General features: G+C 39.6%; 1 protein-coding gene across 3 annotated transcripts in view; it reads left to right on the forward strand.

Moving 5' to 3' along the window:
- The window catches only part of LOC150078191 (voltage-dependent calcium channel subunit alpha-2/delta-2-like), a 663667-nt gene that overhangs the window by 211208 nt on the left and 438316 nt on the right, over positions 1-14143 (forward strand). For all 3 annotated transcript variants that reach the window (XM_090384688.1, XM_090384689.1, XM_090384690.1), the window contains one exon: positions 2981-3037. In XM_090384688.1, coding sequence (XP_090240814.1) covers positions 2981-3037 — 57 coding nt within the window. The remainder of the gene's footprint in view (positions 1-2980; positions 3038-14143) is intronic.

The raw sequence follows: 14143 nt of genomic DNA on the forward strand, positions 1-14143 counted from the left end.
AAGGACCTGGGGGTAATTGTGCAGGCAGATATGAAGTTCTCTGAGCAGTGCAGACGAGCTGCAAGAGTAGCTCATGGTGTCTTGTCAATGATATACAGGAATTTTTCTAGCAGGGATAAGGATGTGATTATTCCCTTGTATAAGGCATTGGTCAGGCCACACCTTGAGTACTGTATACAGGTCTGGAGGCCTCATTTCAAGAAGGATGTAGAGCTGCTCGAACGAGTACAGAGAAGGGCAACAAGATTAGTGAATGGAACAAAGGGTTGCTCTTACGAAGAAAGGCTTAAGTTTTGCAAATTACAGAGCCTGGAGACTAGGCATCGGCGAGGTGATCTGTAGAGGTGTATAAGGCTTTGAATGGCTTGAGCATGCTCAATGCCGATGGGATTCTTCCTCTTGCTCAGAATAATCACCTGAGAGGGCATAAATTCAAATTGAGGAAGGACGGATGTCGGATAGATGTGCGGAAATTTGCCTTTAGCCAGCGGGCAGTTGGTTTGTGGAATAGACTCCCATCGCTTGTTGTTGAAGTTGATAGCCTAAATAAATTTAAGGCTCAGCTGGACAGGTATTTCGAACGAACGGAGGGGTGAAATGGGAGTAGTGGTTTTTTTTTTTTTTTTTTTTGGCTGATGCTGAATAAGCTTGCTTTCTTGCATCATATGCCTCTACTAATGCTAATGCTAATGTTTCAGACAAACTGGGATATTTCTCTTCAGTATGTGACTATATTTCCTGAATGCTATCCATCCAAAATTTATTCTTCTCTTGACTTCCAGCCATTTATCATTATTACAGCTAATAACTTGTCCCAGATAAGTATATGACTCCACCTTTTCAATTACTGCTCCTTCAATCATTATTTCCCTTTCTGTGGCATACTTGTTCATCATTACTTTTGTTTTAGCCATATTCATCTTTAGTCCAAAATCCTTACTAACTGTGCATAACTGATTAAAATTTTCCTCTAATTCTTTGGGATCATGGCTTATGACCGCAATGTCATCTGCAAATCGTAAATGGTTTAGGTACTCCCCGTTCACATTGACTCCTTTCTGCGACCAGTCTAATCTTCTGACGGCTTCCTCAAGGGCAGCAGTAAACAGCTTCGGAGATATTGTGTCTCCTTGTCGAACTCCTTTCTCGATTTTAAATTTGCTACTGTCTTTGTCTAGTCTAATAAAGGAGGTAGCACTCTCATATATTTTCTTCAAAATCATAATATATGGGGTATCTCTGCCTTGTCTTTCCAGTGCCCGAAACATTGCCTTATGCTGTATGGAGTCAAATGCCTTTTCATAATCCACAAATGCCAGGCATAATGGTGTTTTATATTCATTTGCTTTCTCCATTAGCTGTGATATTACGTGAAGGTGATCCATAGTTGAGAATCCTGTCTAAAGCCAGCTTGCTCTTTCGGTTGATTCTCATCAAGTATTCTTTCTAATCTGTTAGTAATGACCCTTGTGAACAACTTGTAGATGTGGGATAACAAGCTAATTGGTCTATAATTTCCAATTTCTGATTTATCTCCTTTCTTATGCAGGAAAACTATGATTGCATTATTCCACTTCTTAGGCGTCACACCTTTTCTAATGCACTTTGTGAAGAGCCTTGCCAGTTTTTGTGTTATGTCTCTTCCTCCCAATTTTAACAACTCTACAGTAACTTCATCTTCCCCCGGGGCTTTCTGATTCTTCATTTTCTTCAATGCATGTTCTATCTCATCAGGAACAATATTGGGTATGTCGTATGTGTTGCTACTTTGCAATCCATCTTCCCCACTGCTGGCATCATTCCCTTGTTCCTTGTATAATTCTCTGTAGTAGCCTTCTGCTATTTGAATTATGCCTTCTCTGCTGTTTATAAGTACACCATTGTTATTCTTCAGTTTCAGTATCATTTGTCTTTCTGTATTACTGCTCCTGGCTGCTGATTTAAATCCTTTGTTTTCCCTTAATGCTTGTTCTACTTTTCTTGTGTTAAATCTTCCTATGTCCTCTCTGAGCCTCTTTCTACTGGCTTTGCATAACTCAATATACTCAATTTTCTCCCTGTCAGTGTTTTTCTTGCTCTTCATTTGTCGTCTTTGGTTCATCATGACAAGTGTTTCTTGACTAATTTTTTCTTCTTTGGATTTCTTTTTCCCTATAGGTTTCTTGGGCTTTATCACTTTCAGAAAGTTGTAATATTCCTCGTTGATATCTTGGTCCTGAGCAGTCTGCAGAAGCTCAAACTTGTTCTTAAGTTCCAGTACATATTGCTTTTTCTCCTCTTCTGTTATCTCAAAGACCTTTGTATTATTTACTCGAGTCAGTTTTTTCCTTTCCTTTCCTACATCTATATCAAGTGTACATCTTACCATTCTGTGATCATTTCCAACATTTACCTTATTCAGGACGGTAACATCATTCACAATATATCTTCTGTTAGTGAGGATGAAGTCGATTTCATTAATTGTTAATCCATTTGGACTCACCCAAAACATTTCTGTTCACCCTTTTCTTGAAAAAAGTGTTCATTACTGACAGTCCTTGAGATTCTGCAAATTCCACAAGTCTTTCACCTCTTATTTCTTTCACTAATTCCAAAATTTCCTATAATTCCTCTTTCTGCACCTTTTTCCAATCTTAGCATTGAAGTCCCCCATAATAATAGTGTAGTGGGTTTTCTGCTCATCTAGAAGACTCTCAATTTCTGTGTACATTTCTTCAACCTCTTCATCATCAAGCCCTTCATTATAAGCCCTATTCAGAACCAATTACAAGAGTTTGACTTCATGATACTTTTAGAATTCTTTGCTGTTTTTTTATTCCTCATGTTATATTTGTACTACTTTCAGAAGCAATATAAACTTAATATATATCTTACATGCTGTAAAAGTTTGCTTTGATCATTTTAATAATTTTGATTTTAATATTTAATAATAAATTATTAAAATTACAATTTATTTAAAAAGTTGTTTTCTATTATTCAGGGACTAGGAATGATGACAACAGTAACATTACCTGTATTTAACAAAACTGAGGGTGGAGTAAGTATTTCCAATTATTTAAGAAGTTTTAACCTATTTTATGTAATTGCTCAAGTTATACACCGATGAGCCAAAATGTTATGACCACTTAGAAGATTTCTAAATGTGTCTTGTGGTATCTGGTACCAACACGTAACCAGCAGTTCCTTTAACTCCTGTAAGGTCCACGGTTGAGATGCTGCAGATCAGAATTGCTGTTCCAACACAAACCACAGATGTTCAATGGGATTGATGTCTGGGAAATTTGGAGGCCAGGACAATACCTGGAAGTCTTCCTCATATACCGTGAACAATCTGGGTGGTGTGGCATGACACATTATGCTGCTGAAAGACAGCACTGCCAGAGGAGAAGACTGTTGCCATGAAAGGGTGTACCTGGTCAGCAATGATGTTGAGGTAGGTGGTAGACGTCAGAGTTCCCGGCACATGGATGACTGGACCCAGGGTATCCCAGCAGAACATCACCCAAAGCATGAAACCGCCACCATCGGCTTGTTTTTGTCCCACAGTGCATCCAGGCACCATCACTTCCCCAGGTAAACAACACACACACATACCCGGCCGTCCACACGATTCATCGGACCAGATGACCTTCCAATCACTCAAGGTCCAGTTTTGATGCTCGCGTGCCCATTGTAGGCTCCATCACCAGTGGACCATGGGTAGCATGGGCACTCGGATCGGCCTGCAGCTATGCAGCCCCATTTTCAGCAGGGGTTCAATGTACTGTGTGTTGTGACACATTATATTAGTGGAGTGTTTGGGAGGTTTAGATCTTTTCTGCGAAAAGATCTGAACCTCTCAAACACTTCCTAGTTCATTTCTCAAATATACGTGGTCTCAATTCTAATCTCAACGATGTCCATTTCCACTTGCAGTCTGCCAAACCTCATGTACTTTTTCTGACAGAATCTCAGTTATCAGTTGATTCAGCCACTGCTCATCTCAGTTGCCCAAATTATTCGCTGTATGATTCCTTTTGCTTCAAAGGTGGTACTTTTGCATATATCCATTCCAATATTTTCTGTCAAAGATTTGGTAATTTGGAATCTCCTCGTTTCGTTCTTCTCTTACTTAAAATCTCTCTACCTCATTCTGTCAAATTCATCTGTTGTCTTTGCCGTTCTCCCAACTCCACTAATCACTTGGAGTTCTTTGACTTCCTCTCTTTACAACTTGACTTTCTCCAGTCCAACTTTCCTAACAGTGAGGTAATTTTCCTTGTGATTTTAATGTTCACAATTCCAGCTAGCTTCCATTTTCTAGTCACACCGACCCAGCTGGTCGAGATGCTGAGGCTTTTGCAATTACTAATGACCTTGCACAGATTATTCATTTACCTTCAACAATACCGGACAATCCTAACCATGCAGCCAACATGCTTGATCTTTTTCTCACAAACAACCCTTAGTACACGGTCGAAGTAAGTGGTCCTTTAGACTAAGAGTAGAAAACTTGCTTCTTGCCCTAATAGTAGCCGAGCATTCTGGTCTCTTGCCAAAGCTATTGGCCACAACTTTTGCCCATCTCTGCTCCCACCTCTGTCAAAACCAGGTGGTTCTGTTGTCACTTCAGCCAAGGATAAAGCTGAACTGCTAGCATCCCATTTTTCTTCCAACTCATGTATTAATGATCTTGGTAAAACCCCTCCCACCATTCCCAACATGCTCCATTTAATGCCTCCTGTGGTCTTCCGTCAAAAGGATGTTAGGATTTGGATGAATCTTGTTGCTAAGAAAGCTCCAGGTCCTGATGGTATTTCTCCACTTGTTCTCAAAACCTGTGGTCCTGAACTTACTCCTGTTCTTTGCCGCCTTTTTTCACTTTCTTATTCCAAAGGTGTTTTTCGTTCTACTTGGAAATTTGCTCATATCCAACCAGTTCCTAAAAAGGTGACAAATCCCTCCCATCTAATTATCGTCCCATTGCAATTACTTCTACTCTTTCTAAAGAAATGGAGAAATTGATTAACAGCCAACTCTTAAACTACTTAGAAACCTTCTGTCTGAACAAAGATCACCAGTATGAATTTCGTCAGTGTTGATGCACGGGTGATATTCTGGCTTATGTTACCCATTTATGGACAAATTCAGTGGAAAAGTTTGGGGAAACACAAGCAGTTGCTTTTGACATTTCAAAGGCTTCCAATCGTGTTTGGCATAAAGGTCTTCTAAACAAGCTTCCATCTTATGGTTTGCCAACTGTTTTTTGTAATTGGTTATCCAGATTTCTCTCTGATCACTCACTGAGGGTGATGGTAGATGGCTCTATGTCTTCTAACTTTTCCACTAATGCTTTTGTCCCCCAAGGTTCAGTTTTTTCCCCTACTCTTTTCCCTTTTGTATATTAATGAACTTCTTCCATTGACTGGAAATCCTATCCATAGTTTTGCCGATGATAGCACATTGCATTCCACTTTCCATTTTGAGGAACCTTGTCCTGCTCAATCAGCTTCAACTTCTCAAAAATCTGCTACCAATTCCTTAAATGCCGATCTTCAGGTAATTCTCCAGTGGGGCAAAGACAACTTAGTTGATTTCAACCCTTCTAAAACTCAGTCTTGTCTTATATCTCGCAAAAAGAATTCTTTTGCTCCTCTGCTTATCTTTAGTGACACTCCAATTTCTAGGCAAAATGATATATCTCTTTTGGGGATTACCCTGACTTCTAATCTCTCTTGGCACAAGCACATTACAAATATCGCTTCTTCTGCATCTAAAAAACTTGGTTTTCTCTTTTGCTCTCATTTTTACGTTTCTTCTTTCACTCTGTACACATCACATATCCGCCCTACCATGAAATATTGTTCCCACATCTGGGGAACAATATTCCTTTAGACTAAGAGTAGAAACCCCTCTCTAACAGAGTCTCTCCACTCACTGTCTCATAGACGTACTGTTTCTTCTGCATGCCTTTTCTACAGATACTTCCATGGGCACTGTTCTTCTGAATTGGCTTCTATAATTCCTGCTCTCTCTTTCAAAACAGTCCAAACACGTGCCACCACCAGCCAATATCCATTTACTGTCCAACTTCAAACTCACAGAACCAACTTTTCATCTTCCTCATTTATTCATTCAACTACGCTTTCTGGAACAACCTCCCTTCATATGTATTTCCTGAAAATTACAGTCTACAGAAGTTCAAGTCTAATGTCAACAAATATCTACTTTCGTTTTCTCAACCTCCAACCCGAGCATGGTACTAAGTACTATAGGTTCTAATACCTCTCGTGTTTGGGGTTTTCATAAAAAAAAAATCTTACACCATACAGATTTTATACTAGCCTGTTAAATGTCTGAATTTGTTAAAGCTTTCGTCGCATTCAGGCTGCTTTTGATAAGAAGCATGACCCCGCCACCTCCTTCTGTCTTCCCTATCCTTCATAAATACATTATACATACGGCATTGTCCCACTTGCTCTAATCACATTTCTATTGTGTGAGTGTTTGTGTGTAACCATATCCTATTTTTTTGGTGTGATAAAAATATGAGAATGGACTTCAAAAACAATGAAAAATATAAACAAATATAGCATCAAAATAATAATTTATTTTCTTTATACAAATTATGTTCAAAATAGAAATGTTTTGATATCAAATAAAGAAATAAACATAGGAATAATATACAAATACAAATTATTATAAAGTTTAAATTATGCTAATCATTTAGTGCAAGAAAGTAAACAACTGCTTGAATAAAACTGTAAATCGATGTTCCCTTTTTGTCTGTCTGCTCTTAATTTCATTAATTTCTTATTAATGCTCTTGTATTTATGGTTTTTACGAGGTGAAAGATTTCCAACATTTTCAAATCCTAGTATTCTCTTAAAGTTAGCTTGCTATTTTTTTTTTTAAATGGGTAATCTGCTTCCATATATTAACATGATGGTGCCCAACAGATTTGTTTAAGGTATAATACCATACTTCCACATGATTGTCCGAGGGCCAAAATTAGTGGCTCTCAGACAAAACATAATGATTCCACAATGATGGCGGAAAGTGTGCAGTGGATCCAGTTCAATTTGTTTCGAAGTATTTTATAAACTCTTCACACTTTTCATATGAAGGATGTTCTGGCTGTGGATGTTCTCAAATTGTCTCTTTGCTCTAAAGATACAAATGCTAATCCCACCATTGACTTCATTAACTTTCTGACAATTTGTTCCTCAATGTATACCAATCATAATCCTAAATGTTGTATTTTCTGCCAAATTGCTTGATTGAAATGAAATAAACAGTCCTTAACATCAGCATCACAAAATATTTCTTCTCTGGGTCTGAACACAACACTTTTGTAATCTAGAGATGTGCAAACGTATCCCCAATTCACAACGTGGGATCTAAGGGTGACATGAGTAATTACAGACCAGTTAATTTAACTTCTGTTCCAGGGAAAATATGGAGTCACTGGTTAAAAATGCATTGCATGATCATCTAGACAAGACAACAGTAATAATTTGGACACAGCGTGGGTTTGTTAAGGGAAAGTCTTGTCTGACAAATTTGATGGAATACTGTGATGTGGTTATAAAGGAACTGGGTGCAAAAAATAACTTTGATATCATATACTTGGATTTCAGGAAAGCTTTTAACACCGTTGTGCATGGAAGACTAATGTGCAAATTGGAGCAGTATGGTATTAAGGGTAAGTTGCTACAACGGATAAAAGGATGGTTGAGTGGGAAAAGACAGTGGTAATCAATGGACACTGCTCTTTGTGGACTAATGTTATTATTATTATTAGGCGCCTCCGTAGCCAGGTGGGCAGGAGCAGCAGTGCGTAGCACACACTTCTTGATTAGACCGGGGTTCAAGCCCATGACCACCAAATACGGAGGATGCGGAAAGGTCACGGAATGACCACCGCATATCCCCGGAGCAATATGGCCTTAGTTGCTAATGCTCCTAAAAACCAAACAACAACAACAACTAATGTTATTAGTGGAGTCCCCCAGGGTTTGGTGCTGGGCCCATTGTTGTTTTGGGAATTTATCACTGATATCAATGAAGGTATATCAGGCTTAATGTTGAAGTTTGCAGATGATACAAAGGTTGTTAATGACAGTAATGGCAGTGTTGCTACTGCAATAGGATCTGGAAAATTTGGACAGATGGGCTGAGAAGTGGCAACTGAAGTTTAACATTAACAAATGCAAAGTACTGCATATAGGTAAAAGTAACTCCGAGAAACTGTACCAACTGTGTAGTACTACACTTAGGGTAGTAGAAAATGAAAAATATCTGGGAGTAATTGTGCAGTTAGATATGAAGTTTTCTGAGCAATATAAACAGGTCATGGGATATTGTCAATGCTATACTAGAATTTTGCTAGTAGGGAAAAGGCGGTGATTATCCCTTTGTATAAGGCAGTGGTCAGGCCACACCTTGAGTACTGCATACAGGTCTTGAGACCTCATTTAGGAAGGATGTGGAATTGATTCAGTGTGCACAGAGAAGGGCAACAAGATTGGTGAGGGGAATGAAAGGGTCCTCTTAACAAGAAAGGCTTAAGTTCTGCAAATTGCCACGGCTGGAGACTAGGCACTACATGGTGATCTGATTGAGGTGTATAAGGCCTTGAACGGGTTGAGCAAATGCTCATATTACTAACAACCTGAGGGGGCATAAGTTCAAATCGAGGAAAGAAAGTAATAGAATAGATGTGCGGATATTTGCCTTTAGCCAGCGGGTGGTTAATTGTCTGAACAAACTTCCATCTGTCATTGTGGAAGTTGATAGCTTAAATAAATTCTAGGAGGTACTGGACAAACTTTTAGAGGGAATGGATGTGTGAAATTGGTTTTTTGGCTGATGCTACATAAGCTCTTACTTTTGCTTTCTTGCATCACATGCCTCCATTACTACTACTACTCAACTTGGAATTTTCCTAATTGAAAAGTTGCCCCGATTTGAAATGCTTTCTGTTGAATTAATCGGAACATGCATTTGTAAGTTGATTTGGGCTTATCTGGAAAAAGAATATAAAGAAATGGAAACATTTGACCTCTGTTCATACTACACAAAAACCCTGGATCAAGGATAAAAACTTGACAGCTGCAGCATGGTCTGATGATAGGTATTGGTAAGATCCTGAAGCAGCTGGCACACCAACCATAAATTATAATATTAATATTATAATATAAAAATAATTTTAATTACAATATAATAATATCCTTAATAGGTATTATCCCACTCTGTAAAGAGCAAATGTTATACTGATGTTTGGCTACAATTTGAACGAATTCTTTGGTTGATAAACGCAGATGGGAACACCAGTATGGGATTAAGAAGTGGCAACTGAAGTTCAACCTTGACAAATGCAAAGTACTGCATATGGCTAGAAGTAACCCCAGAGAAACGTACCAACTGTGTGGTACTACACTTAAGGTGGTAGAAAATGAAAAAGACCTGGGAGTAATTGTGCAGTCAGATATGAAGTTTTCTGAGCAATGCAGACAGGCTGCTAGGGCAGGTCATGGGGTTTTGTCAATGATATATAGGAATTTTGCTAGCAGGGAAAAGGAGGTGATTGTCCCTCTGTATAAGGCAATGGTCAGGCCACGCCTTGAGTATTGCGTACAAGTCTGGAGGCCTCATTTTAGGAAGGATGTAGATTTGCTTGAGCGTGTACAGAGAAGAGCAACACGATTGGTGAGGGGAATGAAGGGATTCTCTTACCAAGAGAGGCTTAAGTTCTGCAAATTGCAGTGGCTGGAGACTAGGCACCTGCGCGGTGATCTGATTGAGGTCTATAAGGCCTTGAATGGGTTGACCACGCTGAATTCTGATGGGATCCTTCCACTTGTTCAGATTACGAACCTACGGGGACATAAGTTCAAATTAAGAAAGGATAGATGTAGAATAGATGTGCGGAAATTTTCCTTTAGCCAGCGGGTGGTTAATTGCTGGAACAAACTTCCATCTGTCGTTGTGGAAGTTGATAGGTTAAATAAATTTAAGGAGGAACTGGACAGGCATTTGGAGGGAATGGTGTGATGATTTTTTTTTTTTTTTTTTTTTTTGGCTGATGCTGCATAAGCTCCTACACTTGCTTTCTTGCATCATGTGCCACTACTACTACTACTACTACTACTATTACCCCACTTGCTCATCAACCCTCTGTAAAGGATCATTAGAGTGAAAGAGTCACTGTTGAAAAAAAAACCGTGAATTAGAGTTGAATTTGAAAGTGTCTGCAATTCTGCCCAGACACGATAGGAGGGAGTATATGATGAGAGCCCTGTCGATCAATTTGGCTCTGGTAGGATTGTGCAAGGCTCAAGGGATAGAATTTTTTTCAGCCTGGTCTGTACTTGTTAACAGGAGAGACTGCTTCTACAGGGATGGGATACACTTAAATGGAAAGGGTGCAAGAATGTTTGCTGATGCTATCGAGGCAGTGTTAGGTGGGTCGGAAAACTGCTAGATTGGGGGGATACAAGGACTAATAGATTAACAGTAGCCACTGGCAGAGGTGAAAGTGATTCTTGCACTGCTTCTATTGGAATGAGCCACAGCCTGGAAAATAAGATGCAGGATATTTCAGAGACTGCTGGGAATCATTGGGGTACAAATAAACACATAGGTTGTGTTAGGGTAGCTAAGAAAAAGAACAGGTGCATGTATACTTGTGTGTACACCAATGCTAGGAGTTTAGTAAATAAATTTGATACATTTGAGGTATTGCTCAAAACATCAAAGGCAGATATTGTGGTGTCACACAGATATAAGGAATGCAGAACTGGAATTTGGGGAGTACAATGTCTACAGAAAGGATAGACAGGATAGGAAGGGAGGAGGGGTTATGCTATTAGTTAAGAAATACATAAAATCCAAGGAAGTGAAGCCAGTTGACATTGCTGGACAGTGCAGTGTCGAGTCAATTTGGTGTGACATAAGCATTGGGAGATCAAAATTGAGAGTAGAATTGTGCTATAGGCCTAATGACTCTGATGAGTGTAATAAGAAACTAATACAGGGAAGTAGAGTGGGCCAGTAAATCAGAGAGTCTTATAATGGGGGATTTTAATTTCCCAGATATTGACTCGAATTTGGGGGCTGGTCACTCACACACTAGCAAGGCTTTTGTGGATTTATTGGATGATTTTTTTCTACATCAGCCTGTTTGGGAGGCAACTAGAGGGAGTAATACTCTTGATTTGATTATCAGTAGTGATTCTTCATGCATTAAGAATCTGCAGGTAAATGAACCACTAGGTGGCAGTGATCGCAGTGTGCTGAAGTGGGATTTACTCAAAGAGGTAACTACCATCAGGGGTAAAGGGAAGGGTTATTGCTTTCGTAAAGGCGACTACGATGGACTGAGACAGTATTTAAATTCTATACAGTGGGACCAACTGATGATGTTACCAACAGCAAATTTAAAATGGGAAGCATTCAAAGAACTTATCTTGGAAGCCATTAGGCTTTACATACAACTAAGAAATATTGTTCAAGGTTTAGGCCTAAGTGTATGTCAGATGAACTAATGAGACATATGGCAGAGAAGAAAAATGCATGGGATACATACAAATTAACACGTGACACAGAAGCCTATGATAGATACAAGTTGATCTGTAACCAAGTTACAAAGGAGGTTAGGCAGGCGAAGGCAGATTACGAGAAATCTTTGGCAAGGGATGCAAAGAAACACAGCAAAGAGTTCTTTACTTATGTAAACTCTAGAAGGAAGGGGATGAATCAGATTGGTCCACTTGATATCGATGGGTCAACTGTTGATGATCCTGCTCAGGTAGCTAACAAACTGAATGAATATTTTGCATCGACATTCACACATGAGGAGTTATTCAGCGAGGGGAATGCCAGAGGTGTATTCAACTCTGGCAGTAAGCTAGAGAATCTTGTAATAAATGAGAGTAAAGTGGAGGAGAAATTGTTGAAGATAAATACAAGAAAGGCACCTGGGATGGATGATATCTATCCAGTTATATTAAAGGAGGCAGCAAAGGAAGTAAGCAAACCCTTAGCCATAATTATGAGAGCTTCCTTGGACTCGGGGGAAGTACCCATGGAATGGATATGTGCAAATGTGACCCCAATTCACAAAGGAGGATCAAAGGGCGACACAAGTAATTATAGACCTGTTAGTTTAACTTCTGTTCCTGGAAAATTAATGGAGGCACTGGTTAAAGAAGCACTGCAGGATCATCTAGACAAGACTTTAGTTATAGCTCGGACACAGCATGGTTTTGTTAAGGGGAAGTCTTGCCTGACCAATTTGATTGGATACTATGATGCAGTCACAGAAGAACTGGATGCAGGGAATAACTTTGATATTATATACTTGGATCTTAGAAAGGCTTTTGATACTGTTGCACATGGAAGACTGCTGCACAAATTGGAGCAGTGTGGCATTGGAGGCAAATTGCTGCTATGGATAAAGGGGTGGTTGAGGGGGAGAAGACAGAGTTGTAATCAATGGACACTGCTCATCGTGGACTAATGTTATTAGTGGAGTCCCTCAGGGTTCAATATTGGGTCCATTATTGTTTTCTGTATTTATAAATGATATTGATGATGGTATATCAAGCTTAATGTCCAAGTTTGCAGACGATACGAAGGTTGGCAGGGTTGTCAAGGGCCCTACTGACACTTTTCCAGATCCTGTTGCTACTGCAACAGGATCTGGAAAAGTTGAGCAGATGGGCTGAGAGGTGGCAAATGAAGTTTAACATTGAAAAATGTCAAGTACTGCATATGGGAGACAGCAATCCGAGAGCAACATATCAACTCTGTGGTACTATATTGACAGTGGTAGAGAATGAAAGGGACCTGGGGGTGGTTGTCCAGGCAGATATGAAGTTTTCTGAGCAGTGCAGACGGGCTGCAAGAGTAGCTCATGGTGTATTGTCGATGATATATAGGAATTTTTCTAGCAGGGATAAGGAGGTGATTATTCCCTTGTATAAGGCAATGGTCAGACCACACCTAGAGTACTGTATACAGGTCTGGAGGCCTCATTTTAAGAAGGATGTAGAGATGCTGGAACGAGTACAGAGAAGGGTAACAAGATTAGTGAATGGAACGAAGGGGTGCTCTTACAGAGAAAGGCTTAAGTTTTGCAAATTACAGTGTTTGGAGACTAGGCACCAGCGAGGTGATCTGATAGAGGTGTATAAAGCCTTGAATGGTTTGAGCATGCTCAATGCTGATGGGATTCTTCCTCTTGCTCAGAATAATCACCTGAGAGGGCATAAATTCAAATTGAGAAAAGACAGTTGTAGGATAGACGTGAGGAAATTTGCCTTTAGCCAGCGGGTGGTATGTTGGTGGAATAGACTTCTATCTCTTGTCGTGGAAGTTGATAGCCTAAATAAGTTTAAGGCTCAGCTGGACAGGTATTTCGAAAGAACAGAGGGGTGAAGTGGAAGTGGTTATTTTTTATTTATTTATTTTTTTTTTTTTTTTGGCTGATGCTGCATTAGCTTGCTTTCTTGCATCAAATACCTCTACTAATGCTAATGCTAATGAACGTGGAGAATCACTCCTTGAGGAATGTCTTCTTTTGGCATTGTTTTGCGTTTGAAAATCAGCATAGAAGGCAACTTGTTTCCGTCGGCACAAGAAGCTAGAACAACTGTATAATGACTCTTTTCATGTCCACTTGTCTTCATAGTTAGTTTTCACCCCCTTCTTATCAACAGTTCTCTTACTTGGGACATCAAATTGAAGGGGGACTTTGTCCATATTTGCAATCTGTCCCAACTCAAACTGATGTGTCTTCCGACATTGAATGACAAAACGATGAAATTCAAGGACCTTCTGCTCATAGCTTTCAGGCATCCTTTGGGCAAGTCTGGTGCGTGTACACATGCTTAGTCCATTCCGTTTCATGAACCTGAAGTACTAATTGCGTCCTCCTTTGATATCAGTACCTTCTTTTTCATCAGCAATTCTTCTTGCCTCATGCTGAACAATCTTTGTGGACACAGGAATTCCAATTGCCCTTTGCTCTTCAATCCATATCTTCAATTCCCTCTCTAAATCAGGCCTTTTTGCTGACTTGCCTCTAATGGCCTTCTTCTGCCGTGGCGTTTTCAGTAGGGTTTCTTCTTCCCGTAGCCAGCCTCGGATTGTTTTCTCA

The sequence above is a fragment of the Mastigoproctus giganteus genome, chromosome 11, assembly GCF_048544385.1.
Source record: "Mastigoproctus giganteus isolate SK-2022 chromosome 11, ASM4854438v1, whole genome shotgun sequence".
Taxonomy (NCBI): Eukaryota; Metazoa; Arthropoda; class Arachnida; order Uropygi; family Thelyphonidae; genus Mastigoproctus; species Mastigoproctus giganteus.